At 38.8% G+C, this 24,392-nt stretch overlaps 1 protein-coding gene across 4 annotated transcripts in view; it reads left to right on the forward strand.

Annotated features, from left to right (window-relative positions):
* The window catches only part of KITLG (KIT ligand), an 88,423-nt gene extending 67,600 nt beyond the window's left edge, over window positions 1-20,823 (forward strand). Inside the window, exons 7-10 of one of the 4 annotated variants that reach the window (XM_024761379.1) lie at window positions 6,801-6,910; window positions 7,289-7,356; window positions 8,625-8,700; window positions 16,462-20,823. In XM_024761379.1, the coding sequence (XP_024617147.1) occupies window positions 6,801-6,910; window positions 7,289-7,356; window positions 8,625-8,664 (218 nt within the window). In that variant the 3' untranslated portion in view covers window positions 8,665-8,700; window positions 16,462-20,823. Of the gene's footprint in view, window positions 1-6,800; window positions 6,911-7,288; window positions 7,460-8,624; window positions 8,701-16,461 lie in introns of those variants that run through there. The other 3 variants (XM_024761381.1, XM_024761380.1, XM_024761378.1) reach the window with 3 other exon arrangements.
* Window positions 20,824-24,392: the final 3,569 nt, after the last annotated feature.

Below are 24,392 nucleotides of genomic sequence, written 5' to 3' on the forward strand. Positions count from 1 at the left end.
AGTGGATTTTGTCTGACATTAGTAGAGCCAGCCTTTCTTCTGCTTACTGTTTTCATGTATACCATTTTTCTTCCTTTCATTTTCAACATATTGTCTTTATTTTAAAAGTACGTCTCGTGTAGACAGGATACAGTTGGGCCTTGCTATTTTATCTAGTACTCTACTTTTAATTACAGTGTTTCATCTGTTTGTATTTAGTACAGTTATTGGTATGGTTGGATGTGGGTCTACCATTTTGTTATTGGCCGCATTTGTTTATTGATACTCTGTTCCTCCTTTACAGACCTCTTTTGTGTTTTTTTTTTTTTTTTTTTTTTTTTTTTTTTTTTAGTGTTCTATTTTAATTACTCTGTTGGCTTTTCAACAGCACCTCTTGACGTCATTTTGTGGTTGCTTTAGGAATTACCACATACACCTTCACCTGTAACATTCTACTTAGAGTTAATGTTGTAGCACATCCAGAAACAACATAAGAACCTTGAAGCAGGATAGTTCCACTTGCCCACAACCATCTTTTGTGCTGTGTTGACATATATCTACATAGGTTATAAGCCCCACAATGCAGTCTTAAAATTATTATTTTAAACCATCATATGTCTTTTAAAGAAAGTAAGAGAAGGGAAAAAGAATCTTTTATATTTACCCACATATTTATTATTTCTTGTTACTCCTCATTCCCTCTTGTAAATCCAAATTTCTGTCTAGTGTTAATTCCTTTCTGGCTGAAGAGCTTCCTTTAGCATTTCTTGTAGTGCAGATCTGTTGCCACCAAAACAGTTTTTTTTTCTTTTAATTGAAAAATGTCTTTGTCTTCAGTATTGCAGGTACTTTTTACTAGACATGGAATTCTGGGTTAAAAGAATTTTTTTTCTGAGTCCTTTAAAGATGTCACTCCATTGTCTTTGTGCTTCTGTTGTTTCTGACAATAAGGCAGGCAGCATTTGTATGATGTTTTCCCTTGTATGTACTGGATCATTTTTCCCCTCTGCCTTTCAAAATTTTCTTCTGTTTAGGAGTTTAAAAAAGATGCACCTTGGAGTGATTTTCTTGTTGTTTGTCAAGCTTCTTGGATACGTAAGCTTATTTTCCTCAAATTTGGGGGAAATTTGGCCATAATTTTTCCAAACATTTTTTTCTTCATTCTCAGCTCCTTTTGAGAGGAATCACACACATGTAGAATCACACATGTACCAATCCCATATATGTTAGGCAATTTGATAATATCAGTCTCACAGATCATGGAGGTTTTGTTCAGTTTGTTTTTTTTTCCAACCTCTCTTCTCTCTAGTCTTCAAAGTGAATAATTTCAACCTATCTGTTTTCAAGTTCCCCGGCTTTTCTGACATCTCTAATCTAAATTTTTCTTCCAGTAAAGTTTCATTTTGCCATTAATTTTTTTTTATTAAGACTTTATTGTTTTAGAGCAGTTTAAGGTTCACAGCAAAATTGAGGGGAAGGTGCAGAGATTTTCTTACATACCCCCTACCACCACATACCCATAGCCTCCCCCATTATCAACATCCTCCACTAGAGTGGTCCAGTTGTTACAGTCGATGAATCTACATGGACACATCATAATCACCCACAGTCCATAGTTTACATAGGGTTCACTCTTGGTGGTATACAGTCTGCAGGTTTGATTCCAGTGTATCTTTTCATTTCTAAGTTTGTACTTTGTATTCTAGAATTTCCATTCGATTCTTTTTATATTTTACATTTTTCTGCTGAGATTTTTCATCTGCATATTCATTATAACAATATTTTGTTTTTTGGCCCTTGGATACAGTTGTAACAGCTGCTCTGAAGTTCTTGTCTCCTAATTTCAACATGTAGGTCATCCCAGCTTGGTTTCTATTAACTGATTTTTTTCTCCCTGATTATGGGTCACATTTCTCTTTAGATGGTTAGTAATTTTTGAACATACGTTGGATATTATGGATATTATGTTGTTGAATATCTGGATTTTGTAGCATTCCTTCAGAGACTTTTGAGTTTTTTACTGGTAGGCAGTTCAATTCCTAGCAGATCAGCTTTATTTTCCTTCCCAGTCATGTTTTTTAAGCTTTCTTAGAGGGAGGCGAGAGAGTAGCTTTATTTCTAAGGCATAGAGTTTCTGAGATGTTTCTTGAGTACCTGGAAAATCTCTCCATTCTTGCTTGTCAGAACTCCTTCGTCTCTGAATTGACTGCTAGGGTCTCTGTTAAAGTCATAGCTTCCCGGGCATTGTTTATTGCCAAGTTTTGTGAAGTCTTTCCCTGTGCCTGTACAGCTTATTAGTCAACCAATGACTTAAGGAGACTCCTCCAGAGACTTCTACCGCTCCTGTTCTGCACAGCTCCTTTCCCACAAATAACCCTGCCTCATAAACTCCAGCTAGGGCAGCAACCCTGAACTTCATTCTCTGATTCCCTACCTCAGTGAGACTACTAAGTCTGAAGGTGCCTCCCAGCCAGAAAATCAGGACAGTCGTGAGCCTTACCACATGTGTTTTTTCCTCTCTCGGGGATTATACTCTTGGGCTGCCTCTTGGCTGATGTCTGAAAATAGCTGCCTCGTATAATTTGTTTAGTATAATAATTATTTAAGTTGGGAAGGCTAATCTGCTATAATCATGGTTGGAAGAAAAAGTCTTTTCTACTTACTTGAAAAGACAAACTGAATATAAAACACCTATTTGGTCCTGTACCTCTGAGTTTATAGGTACTTTTTAAATTGCAACATGAATGACCAGTCTTCTTTTTTGTTTTCCTTTTTTTCTTCCTTTTTGTAAAAAATATGGGTCTTGCATAATCAGCTTTTGGCCAGGTGTTGTCACTCATGAATGAATATGGCACTTAGATACCCATGCACAAGACTAGCTCTTATGTAGTGTACATTCTCATAGGAGAAACAGACACAAATAAAAATAGTCATAGTATTTTATAATATATATTATTTATATTATAATATAATATGTATAATAGAAGTATGTAAAAGCTTTTAGTTGTAGCATAAAGGAGGTAAGACTTTTTCGGGAGTAGGGTCAAGGAAATTTGAAGAAAGCATGCTGGTTTTCAGGGATAAGACAGACCCCAAATGTGGCCAGGCTGGCCAGAGGACCAGTGCATATGAAGGAGGAATCCAGAGGTGTAATGCCCTCTCTGTAGCTTATAAGGGAAAATCATGGGATAATGTAAGAGTGTATAAGTTATCCAAAGGGAACTGTGTTTTCAAAGTTACAGTAATATCCTTAGTACCAAGCTAAAAGGATGTTTTTAAAATGATTGAGATTCTTACAGATAGTATATTTAAATAATAGGGAAGAAAATCCTTACTTTGGCATTAACTTACTCATCTTCCAGAGAGTCTTGAGTCAGACTGCCTGGGTTTATATCCCAGCTCTAGACCTTGGCTAGCTATGTGACCTTGGGCAACTGTCTTAATCTCTGGAATCCTCAATCAAATGGAGGTTGATAATCTCTCCTTCACAGGTTTTCTGTGTTTTTGTTTTTGTTTTTTTTGCGGGCCTATCACTGCTGTGGCCTCTCCCATTGCGGAGCATAGCCTCTGGACGTGCAGGCTCAGCGGCCACAGCTCACGGGCCCAGCCGCTCCGTGGCACGTGGGATCCTCCCGGACCGGGGTACGAACCCGTGTCCCCTGCATCGGCAGGCGGACTCCCAACCACTGCGCCACCAGGGAAGCCCTTCTGTGAGTTTTAAATGAGTTAGCACATGTATACTTGGAGCTGTGCTTGATGTATAGTACATGTTCATCATTAATTATTAGAACAATGAGATCTAGCACCGAGGCTGGGTCAGTGGTGAGCTTTGAAGTGCCAGCAAGCCTGCGGTGAGCTTTGAACCTGAATCAAGGGAGAATACTGAGTTGCATACTTTTTAAGGACCAAGGAGAGAGCCATGTTCATAGACATGGTCCCCATAAGCAGGCTTACTCTGCAAAGGAGTTCAGCAAAGTTGTTGCACAGTTTTTTGTGTTCTGCGTTTGTAGAGATGTCTGATGTTATTAGTCAAACCACACAAATCAGTTCCCACAAATTTTGAACTGTGGACAGCTTTCATAATAATGAGATACAATTAACATGAAAACAACCCAGGAATTTGGGGTTACTCAAATCCTGTCCAGATGAGCTCCACCACCCCATACACTTTCTGGGGTGATCTTTTCATAAAAGAAAAGCTTTGGCCCTAATACCCTTCATATGGGCCTTGAGGCACATAATTCAGATCTCATTGATCCCTGGCTGATAGCAGCAGTAGTAAGTATTTGGAGTCATGCCCTGGAGGCGTAAGCAAGGCTTTTCGGATAACATCAGTTTTTCTCTCCCTGGAAGAGGAATGGCAGGATCACTGAAGAGAGCCCAAGGCCTGGCTGTGAAGCCATTTGCATTAACAAGAGAAATAAGCAAAGTGAGGTGACACCTCTGTGGGAGGGAGGTTCAGTTCCTGTGGGTCTGACCCCCTCCCTTCTCTCTCCCGCCGGAGGACTGCTGCTGCGTGCTAGTCAGATTCCAGAACTTTGTTCAGGGCCATAGTCCTAGGGGTGGAAGTTTAAAGTGGTTAAAAAGTCACAGTGCTCTGGTAGAGGGAGGTGAGCTTTCTTTAGCCTCTAAAGAAACACCTCCCTCAGGGGCTGTCCTCCTACCTGAGAAAGATTTTGAGTGGGGAGTCCCAGAACACCTCACACTGTAGTAAGCTCCTTTTGCTTATTGCTGATGGGTGTGGTCTTTCCTCTGGTCTGATCGATGCAGTTCAAGATTTGGCTTTTGGATAGAATAAGAAGAGCAGGGTTTTAGCTGCCTTGATTCTGGGGCATCTGGCTGCCCAAACATAGGTAATGGAGTTCTCCATAGCACCATCTTAGCTCATTAGTTTTCCATTGGAGCTGGGGACAAAATATGAATAGCTTTCTTTGTTCTCTCTGTATATGTCTATGTATGTCACCTGGCCAAATCATAATCACATGCCAGCAATCCCAATAGACAGTGTGGGCCATCGTGGGTTGGCCATCAAGGAGAATTCAAACATGTCACTGGAATATAAACACAAACAGCCAAATTATTTACAGATAACAATATAAGCATTTCTAAAACGGTCGGAATTGCGTGTTAACTCCAAATCCATTTCCTCATAGAAAACACCTTTATAAATGGTAGTAAAATCCCTGACAAGTACACATAATCTTATATAACCCTTAAAATAGCTATATTATTGGAATAACAGTATTACTTCAGTTATACCAAATCCCATTTTATAACTAAGGCTTAATTTGGTGATAGAATTCATGTTGAGCTTTAATTTAAGATGCCTAAAACATATTTCCCATGGGGTTATAGGATGTGAGGTGGGCCAAAAGAGCTGTCAGTCTAGTCTTAAGGAAGTGATTCATGGTCACGTGAATGGAAGATTCCACTTTACCCAATGTCCCTTAGTATAAGGGACACCCATGACTCACTACATCCCCCCCCGCCATTTCCTACCCCAGCACACACACACAGACTTACTGTTTTGAGAGCCTCTTTGGAAACATAAGAATCATAGAATTAATGAATTTCCTGTACCAGGTTTACCAATGGTAGGCAAATGGACAATTTCTGTTCTCACTATAATAGATAACATTTGTTTCTTGCCTCTTCGGTTAAATCTATGAGTTTATTTTTCCATCTTAAATGCTGATACACATACAGTGGTTTGGTTCTTTTATATTATGTACTTTAGGTATTTTATATGTTAAATAGGTGACTATAGGCTGACACAGTACCCAAGTATCATTGCAAAATATCATAGCCCAAAACAGTCACTTTCCCTTGGATTGGTTTACATTTTGATCATACGATTGTTGAAAGTGTACAATTTCTAACTGTATTACATCTTCAAAAGAAAACTGAAAGTTTAACTCTTACAAGCTGACACATATGTGTCAATGTTTTCAAACAACTAAGCTGTTCCTTGTAAGGAGATAGAAAAATCTGTCAAAATGTTAAGTTTTGTGTTGGGAACAAGAGACGCCTGGGGGAGATGTGTTGTTTAATTCCTGAATCATTCTGCTTCTCATGGAAGAGCAAAGCAGGGTGAAGGGAGGTGTCCCAAGTTAAACTCATGTGTGTGTCTTCTCTCTCACTAAATTACATATTTAGAGTCAGCTTAAGGAGACACTGGTACTTCCAGCCATTCTTTCATGTTCAGTAGTCTAAGACTTTTGAACACAGAAAGTCTGAAAATTCAAACCTTTACGCCATGGTACAGTTCGGGGCCCTACCTGGCATCCAATAAATGTCAGCTGAGGATGTGATGAGGAGACACCATAATTCTAAACTTGAGGTCCCTAAAAGTACTCTAACCACAATGTACAGGTATTAACTTAATATTTGAGGCAGGCCGAACATAGCTTGATGCATGCATCCAGACCTTGATCCGGATTGCAAAATGTCTTCTTTAAAATTTCTTGACAAGATGTGAAGTGTGAGAAAGTGAGAAGATATTAGAAGATAAAGGCATGGAAGATGGATTTGCTTGATGATATAAATCATTTGCAGGTATATGTCATCTGTGTTCCATATGGGTCTGCATTAACCAAGTCAAATAGCCCTCTGCCTATGGGGTTTCTTTCTTTTTTCAACTTGTATCTTTTGGAGACTACATGGACTTGCATTGCAAGCAGGAAAATTAGCGTTTTAAATATTTTAAACAGATAGGTCAAGAGTACATTTCGGAAACAGTTGGGAACAACCACAGGATAAGAGCAAAACAAAACCTCTGGCATGGAGATACTGTGTTCACCACTGTACTGTTTAAATTACAGGGAAGGCCTCAAATCCCATTGAAGACTCCAACCTACAATGGGCAGCCGTAGCATTGCCAGCATTCTTTTCTCTTATAATTGGGTTTGCTGTTGGAGCCTTATACTGGAAGGTAAGTGTTGCTATTCTTTTTTTCTTTCCCCTTGATCACAAAACTTCTGAACTCTATATATTTATTTGTTCATACTATATTACATCACTGATTAGCTAACAAACTGCCCTTTTCTAAGAAAGGATCCTACCAAGAAAACAATATTTTTAATTTGATTACTATTTAAATCTCAGTTTCTTTATTATTCTTTCATCTCCAACATCCTAAAAATGCTGAGTTGATAAAAACCATGCATTTTTCATAATTTCTTATTGCAAAAGTATTTTTATATGCTGCATGCTGATGAAAACACAGAAGTGGAGACTGTTTGCCTCTTAAAGAGTACATGATATATTGATATTTTTACAATATATGTATATATCACTGTTCTTTTCCCAGAAGAAACAACCAAATCTTACAAGGGCAGTTGAAAATATACAGATTAATGAAGAGGATAATGAGATAAGGTATTTTGTTTTACTAAATGTGTGCATAAGTAAGCTTGACCTTGCCACTTCACATACCGTGCATATGCTCATAACCTCTTTAAGAAGTGTTTCACTCTCATGATGGCAGCTCCCAACTGATGTCTTCCAAGTTTTATCCACATTTCTGATCTCTCATTGTCTCTTCAGTCCTACATCTCCGTTTACTTGGGAAATACCTTCATATAGTTGTCTTCATGACCCTTCTTATGGTATCATCTCTGCTCTCTTTATTTCTATAAACAGCAGAATCTTGCTCACGTTCCTGGTCATGGAGCTCAGGAGGCACGTTTGCTTATTCTCCTCTTTTCCACACTATAGCCAAGACATGCTTAGCTCTTTCTTTGGCAATAGTCATTATCTTCATGCATATCTTTATTATGTCTTGACTGAGTTGCTACCACAGAATCTTTCTTTTCCTCGGCCTTTCTAAACTCCACCTTTGTCTCATTCTTCTGTAAACCCCATTTCTTTTTTTTTTTTTTTGCCGATACGTGGCCCTCTCACTGCTGTGGCCTCTCGCGTTGCGGAGCACAGGCTCCGGACACGCAGGCTTAGCGGCCATGGCTCACAGGCCCAGCCACCCCGCGGCATGTGGGATCTTCCCGGACCAGGGCACGAACCCGTGTTCCCTGCATCGGCAGGCAGACTCTCAACCACTGCGCCACCAGGGAAGCCCTAAACCCCATTCTTAATATCACTTCCTAGTCAAGATACTTTCAGTTATTTTTCTCTTGCATACTTCATATATTTGACCTCACTCTGGCTTTCAGAGCCCTTAATTTTTCTCAACCTACTCAGTATTTTATTCAAAGCCAAATACAAAAATTGTTTTGTGAGACCTTGCCACTTATGGTGGCTGACGCTGATCACTTCTTTACCCTATCCCATACTGCTCCAGGACCAATGCTTTGATTTTACATTCAGTTATAGTTTTCATTTGGCATGTTATTTTCTCTTATGCTGCATGTGTACATATTCACAAATTAAGTGCATATAAGCATTTTCCGTATGTGTATCTGCATATGCGTAGAGAATTTTTTAACTACTTGGGGAGACTATGTGGAAGCAGATGAAGTCTTCCCTCTTCCCTACAGTAATATCATGAAGGTAAGCTTCCCACTCAATTTTGCAATCTTTTGCTACTGTATTTACAGAAAAATAAAAACTGCCCTTTACAATGCCCAGATCATGGTTACTTCAGAATCTCTGTCTAAATGCAAATAAGCATGTTTCTTATTCTTTTTCAGTATGTTGCAAGAAAAAGAGAGAGAGTTTCAAGAAGTGTAATTGTGGCTTGTATCAACACTGTTACTTCGTACATTGGTAAGTATTAAGAATTCAAGCTAAAAGATATAACAAGGACTATACAGCATCCTAGACTCCAAAATTTATTAAGTCTTCTATCAAGCTGGGGTCAGTAATGTTAGCTGAAGCTGTTATGTAATTAATTGAATTATGCATTCTCAAGTTTTGAAAGGCAAGCAGTATTATTCCAGTTTAGTGGATTCGTCTTGTATGGGAGATATACAAAGCATTAACAGTTGAGCGTTTCCTAATTTTTTTCTTTTTTGGCTGCGCCACTGGGACTTGGGGGATCTTAGTCCCCCAAACAGGGGTTGAACCCGTGCCTTCAGTGAAAGCATGGTGTCCTAACCACTGGGCCACCAGGGAATTTCTGAGTGTTTCCTATTTTTGAGGCCAGAAAATAAATTAGACAAGGGGCAAAATAAAATATTTTGGACTAAATAGGACTAAAATAAAATAGTATTAATAGAAGAATAAATAAAATCAACTTCAATTAGGTGTGATTAACATGATAGGAAAAGTATCTCATTTTTTAAATGCTGAAACAAGCGAAAATCAAAAACATTGCCCTGCTATTTTAAGGAAAAGTAGAAAAGGTCAAAATCCCATACAGTAAAAAAAAAAAAAAAAAATCCCATACAGTAGGAGAGGGAAATTGTCAAGGTAAAGTGCCACCTGCCACATGACACAATACTTGTGCCTCATCACAGTCCAGAGCCCAGGACACACTGAATATAAACCGGGGACTGATAACCTGTTGTGATTGTGTGGGTCTGTGAAGGGCCTGGGGATGAAGGGAGACTAGGAAAACATGACCAGAGGGCGCTGATGTTTATACCTCCTCTCCCCTCTCCTGTCTACTTTCTCAACTCCCAAGCTGCAGACGCGGTGCAGGGAGCACCCTGAATGGCACTAACCTGATCCAACGTCATGCATGCTCTTCCCATTTGTACTTCTGCCAACTCACTGTTAATTCTGTTCTGCTCATGAACCCCCATTTATTACAGTGGTGTATAAGTGTTCTTTCATCTTCCTAAATCTTCAGTTCTTCCCCTGCACTCCCTCGTGGTTAGAGGATCATTTACTCGCCCGATTATTATAGACATGGTCTCTGGTGAGCTTCACCTTTTCCTTACAGGTCACTGTCCTTCCAGCTTTCCCTTCTGTCCCAGATTCAGAGATTTCTCTCTAGATTGAACCTTCCCCAGGGAAACTGGGTCACAGAGCCTTTGTCTCCTCCAGGAACTCACTTTTATCAAACATCATTTTTCAACAACCCAAAATAACATCATATAATAATAGTAATTATGTCGCATATGCCTCTAACACTTTAACCCTGCTATTACACAGACTTCATTTTTGCCTTGAATCATGCCCTTGATCACCACGTCTGGAGCACGAATAGCACCCTCTCTTCTGCTCCCATCCTAGCTCTCCTCTAGCCTCATGTTTCCTGTCAAACACTGTAAAGGAATAAACCCTTCACTTGACCCTTTTTATTTTCGGGTGCAGTATTCCCCAAGCTGAAATCATTGTTATTCCAAGAAACATTTCTTTGACCTCCAATCCCAGTACAAACCTACTGTTTTTTCCCCATCTGCTGTTTCACTTCCCTTAAGCCAGACATCCACCAACTACACATTAAATGGTTAATTGAACCTTAAAGGCTCAAGTAATGTTCTCTGTGGTTTGCTTTTCGATGGCATCACTGGGATCCTGTTTTGGCACATAGGTGATGTGGTGTTTAATTGTGGCATTTGTCCTGTGACATTTGGGAAATGGATTATGATGGAAAAGCCCAGGGCACTTGTCTAGGAGAAAGAAAGATGGCATTTTAAAGCAGCTGTAGTCAAGCAACTTACACATGCTGGTCAGGGAATATACAAGGACAGGAAGTGAGTCTGTCTGGTTCTTGCTATATCTCCTCACAAGTACCTCACTTGTTGCCTAAGCAACAATGTAGGTGCTCAATAAATGTCTGTTGAAGTGACTGAGTGAATAAATAAACCCTAAATGAAAATCTTACCAAGTGGTAAGGAAGATAGCTCTGCTGAAGTGGCCTTTTTTTTAAGGTTCTTTTTGTTTTGCGAGACGAATATGTTCTAGAGACCTGCTATACAACATAATGCTTAGAGTTAAAAAAACTACATTGTGTATTTAAAACTGTGTTCAGAGGGTAGATCTTGTGTTAAGTGTTCTTACTGCAATAAAATAAGATGTTTTGAAACAATCTTTTAAAAAGTGCAGTAAGGTTTATTTTTATCTTGTATGTGTATGTGTGTGTTTAATTTGCTGATTTTGGTCAGTAGGACAGCAAAGTATGTACAGCAAGGGGGAGTACAGTCATATGGGAAATGGCTAAATTATTTTTCTTAAAATCTGAAATGTTACTCATAGAATTAAACAAATGAAATTAGACAGGTTAAAGAAGCCCCAAATTGTTTAGAAATAAACTCATCACATATCATTGAGGAGCTGGTGTAAAATAGATGACCTTACTTCTCACCATCTCTGCAAAGCTCTCTCAAGTCTCAGCTCAGAACCACCACCTCCAAAAAGCTAACTTCCCAAATGAAAGTAATCTCTCTTTTATGGCCGTCTAATTATATTTTGTATTACATTTCATACAATATTAATATGGTATTAGTTACCATTACTTACATAGACATTACTTACTCACAGCCACTTACATAGATGTTTTGTGTCCTCTTCTAAACCATAAGTTCTTAGAGGACAGGACTGGTTTCTGAATTTCATTTTGGAATCCCATTAAACTATATAGTTTACACTTTGCACATGCAAGTGATGAATGTATCTGTTGAATAAGTGAATGGAGAGATGGATGAATACCTCAGAGAACTGCAGTAACGTGAGAATAAAATTTATGGAGTAAAAACAAAAATAGACGTGTGTAGGTAGAAGTAAATAAGAATTCAAATACTGAGGGCAAGACAGATAAAAGGAAGAAAAGAGAAGCAGCTCATTATCATGAATCTGCAAACCCCGAAGTCAAAATATATATGTATCATTTGTAACCATTTATTGAGTACCCATCGTATAGAGAAAGCCTGTTCCTTGTACCAACAGAGGTTTGGTAAAACCTGCCAAGGAAATTTGAGTATAATTTGGGGAAAGGGATGTGGTGGAGGGAAAGGCTTGGGAGAACAAACTATGACATGGTAGGAGAGGAAATATGCCAAGAAATAAGAAGAACAGTAGTAAAAAGTACCAAGATAGAAATGAAATATGGAGTTGTAATTATATATTTTAAAAATTGGATATAATTTGGATTATAGTCATTTTCTTGCTTCACAAAAAAAGGGGAAAATATAAGGAATGACTCAGGTTTGTGGCAAGGATTTCTCCCTGAAATAGAAGTTTCATGAACTAAAACAAATTAAACCAGGACAAATATTGGAACACTAGAATAGAAAACATATGGAATAGTTCTCCAACCTATAATTGGAAAATGAAGAGGAGGATTTGATATTTTAAATACAAGGAAGGAATGTAGATAATAACCCAGAAACAAAAGAAGTTGCCTCTAAGAGAAAATATACAAAAGCTGTGTTTATTTGACATCAAACGTGAAATTATCTCTGCAAAAAGTTAAAAATGTATTTAGTCAACGAGCTAACGACAAGTATACGTATGTGGCATCCCAGAAGAATTTTTCATTTATTGGGTTGCGTGTAGCACAGTTTAAGAGAAAGAAATAGAGTAGATCATAGCACAATTTTACTCTTCATTCTAACCACAAATGTGACACCAACAAGCTCTAGTACGTGCATTGTTGGATGCAAAGCTTAATATAACCTAGTTCTGTCCTCAAATTGCTTATGGCCTACAAAAGGAGATAAGACATATGCATAATAACCTATTATTTTAAAACAGACTAAAGGAGATTTTGGTTAAAAAACAACAAAAGAAGCTGACAAAGAAATGCAATAAATAAGGAGTCAAAGGCAAAGCCACTGCATATGGTTGTAGAGGATGTGCCCTGAACATAGCTGTAGATAATGACTGGTACAGATGGCATCCCATAGAATTGTACCACCCATATACAATTGTCTTATTTAACAGGAGAGAGAAATCATTCGGAGAAAGGCTTTATTGTAAGGGTGATGGAGGTGGCATTTGTATGAAACTGGATCTTGGATGATTGCTAAAATTTTACTGGCAGTAGGGAAGGGGTAAATCCAGATACTGCAAATGGCGTAAGTTAAATCAGGGAGCTGAAAGTACAGACTGTGTTCAAGAGTTTGTACAGCTGGACTCCAGTAGAAGTACACATAAAGGGTTAAAATGCTGAGAAAGGATGGGCATCAGTTTGAAACAGGGTCTGAATTCCAAGTACAGGGGTTACACTTTATTGAGTAATATAAGGAGTTGTTGGAGGGTTTAGAAAAGACGTAATACAATCAAAGCAGAGGTTTAGGAAAGTAATCAGACGTTGGCATGGCCAGATGGATGGGAGTGGTGACCTGGAATCAAGGAGTCCACTTAGGAGGCCAATCTTCAAAACAGATGTGAGAGAATGACAACCTGAACTAGGGTCACAGCCATGGAAATAGGAAAGCATAGGCTATTTTGGAGTCACTGCAGTAAAAGAACAAGTCCTAGTTCCTGATGGGATGTGAGGCTTGACATCACAGGCAGTAATCAGGGATGATTTGGAGCCTATGGGACTAACCAGATGGCAGTGCCAACAGAAAAAAATGGGAGAAGGAGCCGTTAGTAATTATTAACCAGTGGCCAAATATGCTTCACTGGAAATTCAGAGTACAGTAAGGGCTGCAAATAATAGATTGGGGATTGGGAAGTCATCCACAAAGAATTCTAATTGAGACCTTGGGAGAAGGACTGTGTAATCACGGAGAAGGCCCAGTTTGGTTGACGGTAAATAGCATGAGTTTGTAGATACTGAGATGGCGGTGTTTAGGGACTTATCCCAGCATGGTAAGTGTAGAAAGTAATTTTTTTTAAATTTATTTTATTTATTTATTTTTGGCTGTGTTGGGTCTTCGTTGTGGTGCACGGGCTTCTCACTGCAGTGGCTTCTCTTGTTGCAGAGCACAGGCTCTAGGCGTGCGGGCTTCAGTAGTTGTGGCACGCAGGCTCAGTAGTTGTGGCTTGTGGGCTCTAGAGCACAGGCTCAGTAGTTGTGGCACACGGGCTTAGTTGCTCCGTGGCCTGTGGGGTCTTCCCGGACTAGGGCTCGAACTCATGTTCCCTGCATTGGCAGGCAGATTCTTAACCCCTGGGCCACCAGGGAAATCCCTAGAAAGTAATTCTTACTATAATTAGGCTGGTGGAGAGATTCATAAAAGAAACACAACCTGGAAGTTTCCAGTAGATCTAAGACAGAAGAAAGTTGATCCTAGAATTGGAATAGGGATGAGGGCAAGTTATGCTGGGACATTTATTGCACAGGACTCAATAATGGTTGGTTACCAATGGCCAGATCTTTGACTCTTTACCACATATTTCCTAAGAATTTTGAAGGTTTTGGTTTGGAGCTCCCTCTGTGTAGATACATTGTGATGCAGAGGATTAGAAGGGATTAGACTTGGGTCTAATCTGCACCTTAACTAGCTGTATGTTCCTGGATGAGTCAGTTGTCTTTTAACCCCTGATTCTTCAAATGTAATGGGGGGATAATAATACTCACCCTATTTATTTCATGAGGTTGTTGCCAGAATCCATGGTATTATTATAAAAATGGTAGTTTCGTTCTATGGGAAACTATTTGTTGGTTTTTACGTTTGTTTTCTTTGCTAAATGATCCAAAGACATAATCAGAATAGATTTCCAATCTTGCTTCTCTACGCTTACGTTTAGAGTTTCAAGTTATTTGTAGCTTTTTCAAAAAATATATATATGTTTTGCTTTTTTGTGATTTCCTTCTGCTTTTCTAACCAAGTTTTATTTTTAAAATATCTGCTAGGTAATTTGCATTTCTGAAATTTGCTCTTAATGCCTGTTAATTTTTCCTTCAGTATTTAATTCTGCTTTCCTAAATACAGGTTTTCTATTTTTTTAGAGTTCTCTGTTTGGTAAATTGTCATGTAATATGGTTTTTAGTATATTATTACATTTTATATATTTACATTTTCAATATATTACACTTAATGATTGCATACATTTCATATATTACATTAGAGTAATATACATTTAGCATATTACTGGAAAAAACACTGTACTTCTTATCACTCATACTATAAAGTTTTATATATAGCCTATGTAATGATCGCAAACATTTTAAAACCAGTGATCTCTGGTTCTGGGATTGATAAATAAGGACAAAATAGGAAAAGAGTAGGGAAGAAACTAAATGCAAAATACACATTTATTTAGGGGTTGTGATTGAAAATAGCATGCAAATGCTGCCTATAATTTTTTTAAAAAAAGATAAGGAAGTACAAATACTTCACTTGAAAGTTGAAAAATCTGAAAGCTGAGTCCAAAGCTCAGTGGTTTAACACCAGCACTGAAAAGCTAAAACAGTCTGGCTTTCATGCTTCAGCAAGTACAGTAAGCTGTGCTGAGGCCAAACGAACTTCCCCAGAAGCTTTGTCAGGAATGTGGTGCCAGGATTTCTATCTTTCTTCTTTTGGCTGACAGTACTGAAGGAGATCTTACTGCTGCTATTTCCTCAGTTGGGAGAAGTGATTGCTAGAACCTGGCTAGGCAGTCAGGATACTGGCACTGATCTGTGGCTAGGAGGCAGTCATTTGTGGATGGCCTCTGATCAGCCTCTCCACCTGTCCCAGATATCTCTTTCATGCCACTCCATCAATCTCCACTTCTCCACTCTGAACACCGCCATTGTTCTTCAGACCCTCTCCCCTCACCACCTGTTTACAACCTCTTGGAAGCCTTGTTAGAGAAATTCAAGGCTACACAGATTGATAACACTCTTATCAGAAATGGAGATAATCTGTGCTGTGCTTGGGGGTATGAAAGCCACAGGATATTCATTCATCCACTCTGTGTTCAAGAAATATTTATTGAGTACAAGTGGCCCCCTCCAGCGCTATGCAAACGTAGAGCATTCCAATGAAACCTGTCTTAAACCAAAATGGCTTAAGCAAAGAAGCAATCACCTTAGGATACATCTTGCTAATGGGACGCATAAAATAAATCGATGTAAAGCACAGATGCTCATAGACACAATTCAAAGTTATGGTGGCTTTATGCTGAGAGGCTAAGTGTAGTTCCGGGGAAGGAACTTGGCGGTGCCACTCTCACTGCTGGCGGTGCACACTGCCTCTGTAGGCTCACTGCAGAACAAACCCTGAATGCGACGGTCTCTTTTTACCTTTTTTCATAAAAGCAAAAATCCTCTTTGGATTTCTTTCGTTTGTCGAAAACAGGTACTAAAGTAGGTCTTTTGTAAAAGCAAAGTGGTATAAAGGGAACTTTGAAAAGCAGGGGACACCCGTATCTCTTTTGTACCAGGCACTGTTCTAGGTGTTGGAATACAGCAGTGAAAAAGATAAACAAAAGCTCTATGTTCCTCATGGGGCTTACATTCTAATGGGAAGAGACACTCAGTAAACAGTAAGATCATTTCAGATTATGTAAAATGTTACTAGGGAGATCAGCAAGTGACTGATCACTGCATCTAGGAAACATCTGTCAAGTTATTTTAGGCTGTGTAAGTGAAGCATGCATTGTAAATCTATTACTCATTCTGTAGTCATATGAATTCAGCTACTAAAAATGAAAAGAAGGTAGAAAGCAGATATGCTATAATCTCTCTTTTTTCTTCTCTAGGCGGGTAACAGTTCATGTTTGCTTCATAAATGAAGCAGCTTTAAACAAATTCCTATTCTGTCTGGAGTGACAGACCGCATCTTTATCTGTTCTTGCTACCCATGACTACGTGGATGATTCAGAAATTGGAACAAAGTGTTTTACTGTGAAACTGGCACTGAATTAATCATCTGTAAAGAAGAACTTGCACCGAGCAGGACTCTATTTTAAGGACCTGGGGGATTTGTGGTCTCAATTAGAACTTGCAGCTGATGGTGGGAGAGAAAGCACGTGTCCCAGACTGCACGTACCGTTTTGCATGCCTCCAGAAACGTCTAATTGTTGAAAAACCACATAGCTTTATTTTACAGTTACAACCTGCAGTTCATAGTTATCTTGGTCTCTGCAAGTAGATTTCAGCCTGGATAGTGGGGGGGGGTCATCATTTTTATCAAAGGGATCTAGAAAAAATTCAAAAAACAAAAACTCCATAGCATCAGCCACTGTTCATTTAGAAAGCAGTGGGAAAAGAGGGTGGGGGTAGGGGCAGGTCAGCCTTATAGCTGCTGATCAATGAATGATATGGGTCTGAGCTTGGTCTCTTTCTGACAGAGTGTGCTCAACCGTATCCCACTAGACAAATGGACATGGTTGTCTGACTTTAGTCATGCAGGGGAGCCAGTACTGAATTACACAACAGTGATGCCTTTGCAGAGGAGAGACTCCGAAAGAGTCATCACACGAAGAAGCTGTGGACACTGCCCAGCAGAACAGTCTGCCGAGGAGGGCATCTGGCACCCCTGGTGAAGTCAGCCTTTGCCCTTGACCACTATGGCGTGTACAAATTGTGCTTGCAAATTATATTACAAAATGTTTATATTCTAAAACTATCACAGAGTTATGTAAAGGGACTTAGGAGAAATCACTGAATGTATGGAGGCCGCATTTTCAATTTCTGATGTGGGAGAGAGTAAATATAACTTATGATATTTAGTATCTATGGTTAGATAACCACACACATGCTAATATGGGTGTTGAAAACTAGGTGACTTGGCTTTTACAAGAATGCAGGGGATCAGGAAACTTTAGTTATTTATAGTATAATCACCATTATCTGTTTAAAGGATCCGTTTATTTAAAATCAGGCACTCTGTATTCATTAAGGTTTATGAATTAAAAATAAAAAGAAAGCTTTATGTAGTTACGCATGTCAGTTTGCTATTAAAATATGCGACAGCGTTTTTGTCATATTGAGTGAACGTGGCAGGAATTCCCAAGATGGACATTGCATTTTTAAACCAGAACTTGTAAGACATTAAGTGAATTTCCCTTGCCAATGTTTTTTATTTCAAAGGAACATCTGACTAAGGTCAAAGAATGATTTCTTTTGGTTTATTTTGATGAAGATTCTTTTAATATATCACAAACATACACATACAGGAATCCAAAGCTTTCCATTCTAACTTGATCCTTGTGATAACATCATTGCCATGTCTATCACCATCACATGACTGTTTTCAATGCAGTGATAGAGAAAGGCATGAAAACCTGCTATCTTTCCTTTGTTTTCAAAAGTCCAAGAATTTCTAGTAGAGCTGGATTTTACCTTATGTTCAAAGCTAATTCAAATACAACTCTAGTAAGTGGCCCTTGCTCTTTTTTATACCAAAGAGCTCAGATGATTTCTACGATCCCTCCTCTAAAGTGCTGTGGTTCCTCAAACACTAGTCATGTCTCTAAGATACAACCCAGATGCTTCGGGAAGTTGCATTAATTTATTCAGTCCCTCAAATATCCCATGGTACAACCAATTATATATAATAAAACCAGAGATCAATTTAATGGCTGAAAGGACCTGTCTCGGTGTGTGATATTGATTGTTTTGAAGAAAATAGACATAGATTAACATGAGTATGTGTGTAGGTCATGTGTCGATTGAGAAGATTGATACTTCTCAATCTAATAGTTTGTTTCAGCAATGGTTTCAGTTTTTGTAAGTATGTAAAAATGCTGCTTAATGAGCTTTAGAGTACAATAGATGTACTTTTGTTCTCAAAGCTGGTAGCTGGGTTTTAACACACAAGGACATGGTCCTAATTGATGGGGTTAAATAAACAAATTCAGCAAGTTATGAAATCTGGCATGGTAGGCGAGGGGAGATGTATTCTGCCTAATCAAATGTATTGGTTCATTGAGAGTTGTGTGGATTACCAATTTTTAAAACACTAAAATTCAGTAAAATACACGAACAATAGAAAACTGTTGAACATTACTTTGGTTGGTAGTTGCTTGGGAATGAACTGTCATATCTACTTGGCGATTAAAAAATATATATACGTATATGTCTTTGCTTTATTTTATCCAATATGTGTTCTGAACATCCTTTATAAATCATGGAAAACTCACAACTGACATCTTAAACTGTGAAATCACCTTTTAAATTGGTGCCATGTATCTGATAGTTCTCTTTTGTAATGTTTCAAAATTGTCTTTTAAAATGGTTTCAGAAGTCTGCAGATTCTAAATTATACTTTAGTGTAAAGTATAATTAAGCTTTGTACCTCTGTGGTAGAACCCAAATCTATAGAGAAACTGGCACTGATAAACGGTGCCTGCCCTGTGATATCAAAGCGTTGCTTGATTTTGTATTATAATCTGATGTGCTTACCACACAGCCACTTTCTGATGAGTCAGAAACAAGTTATTTTTTTCAATACTTTAACAGAACAAGTACCCTATTCTCTTTGAAAAGGATTAACTATGTGAAAAATGACAATGTATGATAAAGTATGTTCACAATGAAATATCTACTTTGAGTAAGAATTAAAGTACTCTGGAGAAACTTCGTGGCATATTTTGGTATTCTAATTCAAATGAAGTTTTAAATTAATAGAAAACTCCATGCAGAATTCATGGATATTTCTTAATGTTTTTCTGAAGCTAGGTTCTGGTTTCAAAATGTAATTCCAGTATGGGGCTTTTAGCCATTCCCAACCTATTCTAATTTAACTAAGAAATATATTTTTCAAGAAGGCAGTTGGACATAGTGGGATGGATGTTAGGAAAAACTGTCAGGAGCTTCCACTCTGCCATTAACGGGTATTGGTAAATCACTGCCCTTCTTTGGCTCTCAATTTTTATTTATCTATATGGTGAAGTCAAGTCATACCATAGGTATGAGAGAAACCTATTAATACGTGACTGACAAAGATGATAAAATAGAGCTGAAACTATCGCATATAAAATATCCAACTCTGATCTCTGTGAATAGCAATTTGAACATAAAAAGCTATGGCTGTTCTTGTTTGTAATGTAAATAGGGTCCATTCGTAAAAGTGAAAATCAGTCTCCTGTAGGGTGAGTCGGATAACCACTTACACAAGAGATGGCTTTTTCCGTTGCTTAAATAAACATTTTTGGATCACCTCTGAAGAATGAAAACCAAGAGTACATTTTACCCAGGAAAAGATGAGATGTGTGTAACATTTGGAAGTGTACCAAATCAAGCATTTAAATGCTCTCATTTTCTTAAAAGCTAAGAGCAGAAACTGTAAGATGCTCATAAAGTTTTTAAGTGCAAAAAGATACTTTTGAATCCATTTGGAGATGGGTAAACCATAAATTATATTTCAGGATTGGAAAGTGGGATAAGAATTTTAGAGAAAGCCAGCTTGTTTTGAAACAGTATTATTCTGAAATTGGCATTACAATATAAACATTCAGATTGAAATTCCAACCAGTTCATTTGTGGTGTTTGATCACACAGTTTATGGTGTTGCTGGAAATGCCTTTGTAAAGATAAAATAATGGTACTTTCATTTCCTAACAAAATACTGTTTTAGAAATAATCCATATTAAAATGGATATTCTTGATCCTAAAATGTTTCCTAAGCATCGTACATGTATTTATAACCGCCGTCTCCAATTACATCTTATGTTGTTTTTTAAATAAAATTGTTTAAACTAAAAAACATAGTATTTTCAGTGAGCCATGACTCACTAAATAAAAATTTCCAATCAAAATACCCTATTCTCCTATATTCTAAGGATTAATGTGTGATTATAGTGTCCACTTGCCACTATTTTTTAAATCAATGGACTTAAAGTATTCAGACATTTAGATGGATGCACAGATATATTGCTAGTTCAGTCATAGATTGGAGTTTGCATATTGTAATGTAAATGTATGTCAACATTATTCTATAGTTTTATTATGACTGAAGTTAAATAAAAAAGGTTGTAAAATGTGATGTGTATGTACTGTATGTGTACTTTTTAAAATAGGTTTATGTCCTGACCCTTTTTTATACAGGTTTGAATTTGAAATTACATTATATATACACATACTTTATTGTTCTAAATAAAGAATTTTATGCACTCAAATTTGCCCTGTCATTATCTTAAAGTTATCACACATGTTCATAACATGGTTGAGCATTTAAGGTAAACTCAAAGTTTTCTATGGAAAACATCATTAATCTAGATTTTATTGTAATATGCACAAAAGGAGATAAATCATTTTATTCCAATAAATATGTATTGGTTAAGTAATCAAGGAAGATAGGTAAAGTAATCAAAGAAGGTAAAATTGAATTAATACACTGTTGGATCTCAAGGGGTTTCTAACTTAGTTGGGGAGAAGACAGGAAAACCACTGTCAACTGCATAAAGCCACAGTGAAGTAATTACCTAAGTGCAAAACTGCAGTCTAGTTAATGTACTTGGGGCACACAGGAAGAAGAAATGGATAGACTAGGGATGATCATGGGGGAGTTGGTGTTTGGGCTAAGATTTACAAGGATGAGAAATTTTGATAAAGAAGGTTAATTATGCCCAGCCTGAGCAGTGTTTTCCAAAGCAAAAAGTTTTAAAATTTCTCAGTTTATCCCATCAAGTCCAATCCTGAGCATACAGTGCGTAAAGGGATACACAGTGAGATGGGACCAGAGCCTTGAATGCCACAGGAGGGCAGATTCTTCTTAGGGGCCATGCGAAGCCATTGCGTGTTTCTGAGAAGAGGGATGGAATGGCAAGATCATACACCATTATGGCTTATGTGGTTTAGGCAATACGTAATCATCCTGCCTAACCCCTGGTTGGTATTGGACTCCTGAGACCACATCCTCTAGATTTATGACATCACACTTATTCACCCACCATTTCTTTTCAGTTTCTTTGCTGATTTTTCCTCCTCTGCTCACGGTTTATATTACAAACTTCCATCAATATAAGCCTAGACGATAATAGCCTTGTAACTGATCACACTCCTCCACTATTTAGCCCTTTTTCAATCAGTTCCTCATGTTAGAGTGAATAATATGGAGACAACTGATAATACTTTTCTCTGATTAAAACACTGAAATGGCTTCTCATTATTTTTCAGGACCAAACCCAAACTCAGCATGGTTTATAAGGCCCTCCTCGACACATCTCATAATTTCTTTTGGGGGGGGGTGGGCAGGGGGTTGCTAATTGTTTGTTTTCCCCTTTAAGTTATAAACACATGAGGACTAGGACCGTGAAGACTTATATCATTGCATTCCCCAAATTTAATGCAATAATAAAGCGTGGAATTGAAACAAAATTGGATCTGAATAGATATTACCTATTGCAATGTTCAATAAGTTAAAAGTTATTTTCTAAAACTTTTTATCATGGACAATTTGAAATATATGCAAAAGTAGGGTAGTGTAATGAACTTCCATGTAACCATAACCTAGCTTCAATCTTACTTAAGTGCTGAATGATCTTATTTTATCTAAGTCATCTATTACACCCCTTACCCACCACCCCTTTCATATTATTTTTAGGCTAATACCTACAAATATTTGATCTGTAAATATTTATATGTGTATCTCTAAATTATAAATTTTAGAACATAATACCGTTGTCACACCTAAGAAAAATTAAAAATTATTCCTTAATATCAAAGACCCAATAAGTTCACATTTTATCTCACATCATCATGCATTGCAATATTGTACTATAGCAGAGTATAAAATAAAGGTAAAATTCTCCCTCCAACATTAAAGTTCTTTCCTCCACAGGAAAACAGGTATTTCTTGTTAACCCTCAGAAAAACTATGTGTACATACATATTTATGTAATACTATTCTCTAACCTTACTTTTCCCATTTATTAGAAGAATGTGTAACGCTCTGCATCAGCCCAGATAAACCTTTATCCACTACCATAGCCAGGAAATTCTAGATGGACATTGAAATTGCACTATAATGTGTGCCTTTTGGAATTCCAGTCCATACTTAGCAAAATCCAATGTACTTTTAGAACTTTTCCTTCAAAATGAAAATGAGGCTCTCTTTTGAGGATATATCTGCCTCTTCAGCCCTCTCATTTGGTGGCTGTGTTTCCTCCATAACTGTCACTGGGTCTGGCAGTGGGTTCTCTGGTCCTCATTGCTGCTTCTGGGTCATGACTCCTTAATCCCTCCCAGATTTGAATCTCATGTTATCAGATTACATACCCACTGCTATTCACTGTTGCTTTCACGTACTAACTCTCAGGTTCTTCTCCTTCATTTCTTGATGGTATGAGCACCTACTTCACTGTCACTCATCTGTACTCCTGTCTTATTTCTTGGGATTTTGATACACATATAAATGATCCTTTCGGCTGCAGCTGCTGCTTCTTCCTTATCCCCCTCCTCCTCCTTTTCCTCCTTTGGAGACTTTTATGAATCCAGCTTTTCTATATTCTAATGAGTAAGGTTTATTTTAAGAACATCATTAGAGATCCTAGAGGGGAAGATGGCGGAAGAGTAAGACGTGGAGATCACCTTCCTCCCCACATATAAACCAGAAATACATCTACACGTGGAACAACTCCTACAGAACATCTACTGAACACTGGCAGAAGACCTCAGACCTCCCAAAAGGCAAGAAACTCCCCCACGTACCTGGGTAGGGCAAAAGAAAAAAGAATAAACAGAGACAAAAGGATAGGGACGGGACCTGCACCAGTGGGAGGGAGCTCTGAAGGAGAAAAGGTTTCCACACACTAGGAAGGCCCTTCACTGGCAGAGACGGGGGTGGCGGAGGGGGAAAGCTTCGGAGCCACAGAGGAGAGCGCAGCAACAGGGGTGCGGAGGGCAAAGCGGAGAGATTCCCGCACAGAGGATCGGTGCCGACCGGCACTCACCAGCCCGGTAGGCTTGTCTGCTCACCCTATGGGGCGGGTGGGGCTGGGAGATGAGGCTCCGGCTGGCTTCCGGAGCGCAGGGAGAGGACTGGGGTTGGCGGCGAGAACACAGCCTGCAGGGGGTTAGTGCACCACGGCTAGCCGGGAGGGAGTCTGGGGAAAAGGCTGGACCTGCTGAAGAGGCAAGAGACTTTTTCTTCCCTCTTTGTTTCCTGGTGCTCGAGGAGAGGGGATTAAGAGCACTGCTTAAAGGAGCTTCAGAGACGGGCGTGAGCCGCGGCTAAAAGCGCGGACCCCAGAGACCCCAGAGACGGGTATGAGATGCTAAGGCTGCTGCTGCTGCCGCCAAGAAGCCTGTGTGCAAGCACAGGTCACTATCCACACCCCCATTCCTGTGCAGCCGCAACTGCCAGGGTCCCGGGATCCACGGACAACGTCCCCGGCAGAACGCGCTAATGCAACGTCACGCCCGGCGTCTGACGCCGCAGGCTCGCCCCGCACTCCATACCCCTCCCTCCCCCCGGCCTGAGTGCGCCAGAGCCCCCGAAGCAGCTGCTCCTTTAACCCCGTCCTGTCTGAGCAAACAACAGATGCCCTCAGGCGACCTACACGCAGAGGCAGGGCCAAATCCAAAGCTGAGCCCCAGGAGCTGTGAGAGCAAAGAAGAGAAAGGGAAATCCCTCCCAGTTGCCTCAGAAGCAGCGGCTTAAAGCTCCACAATCAACTTGATGTACGCTGCACCTGTGGAATATATGAATATACAACGAATCATCCCAAATTGAGGAGGTGGGCTG

The sequence above is a fragment of the Neophocaena asiaeorientalis genome, unplaced genomic scaffold (genome assembly GCF_003031525.2).
Source record: "Neophocaena asiaeorientalis asiaeorientalis breed wild unplaced genomic scaffold, Neophocaena_asiaeorientalis_V1.1 scaffold653, whole genome shotgun sequence".
NCBI lineage: Eukaryota > Metazoa > Chordata > Mammalia > Artiodactyla > Phocoenidae > Neophocaena > Neophocaena asiaeorientalis.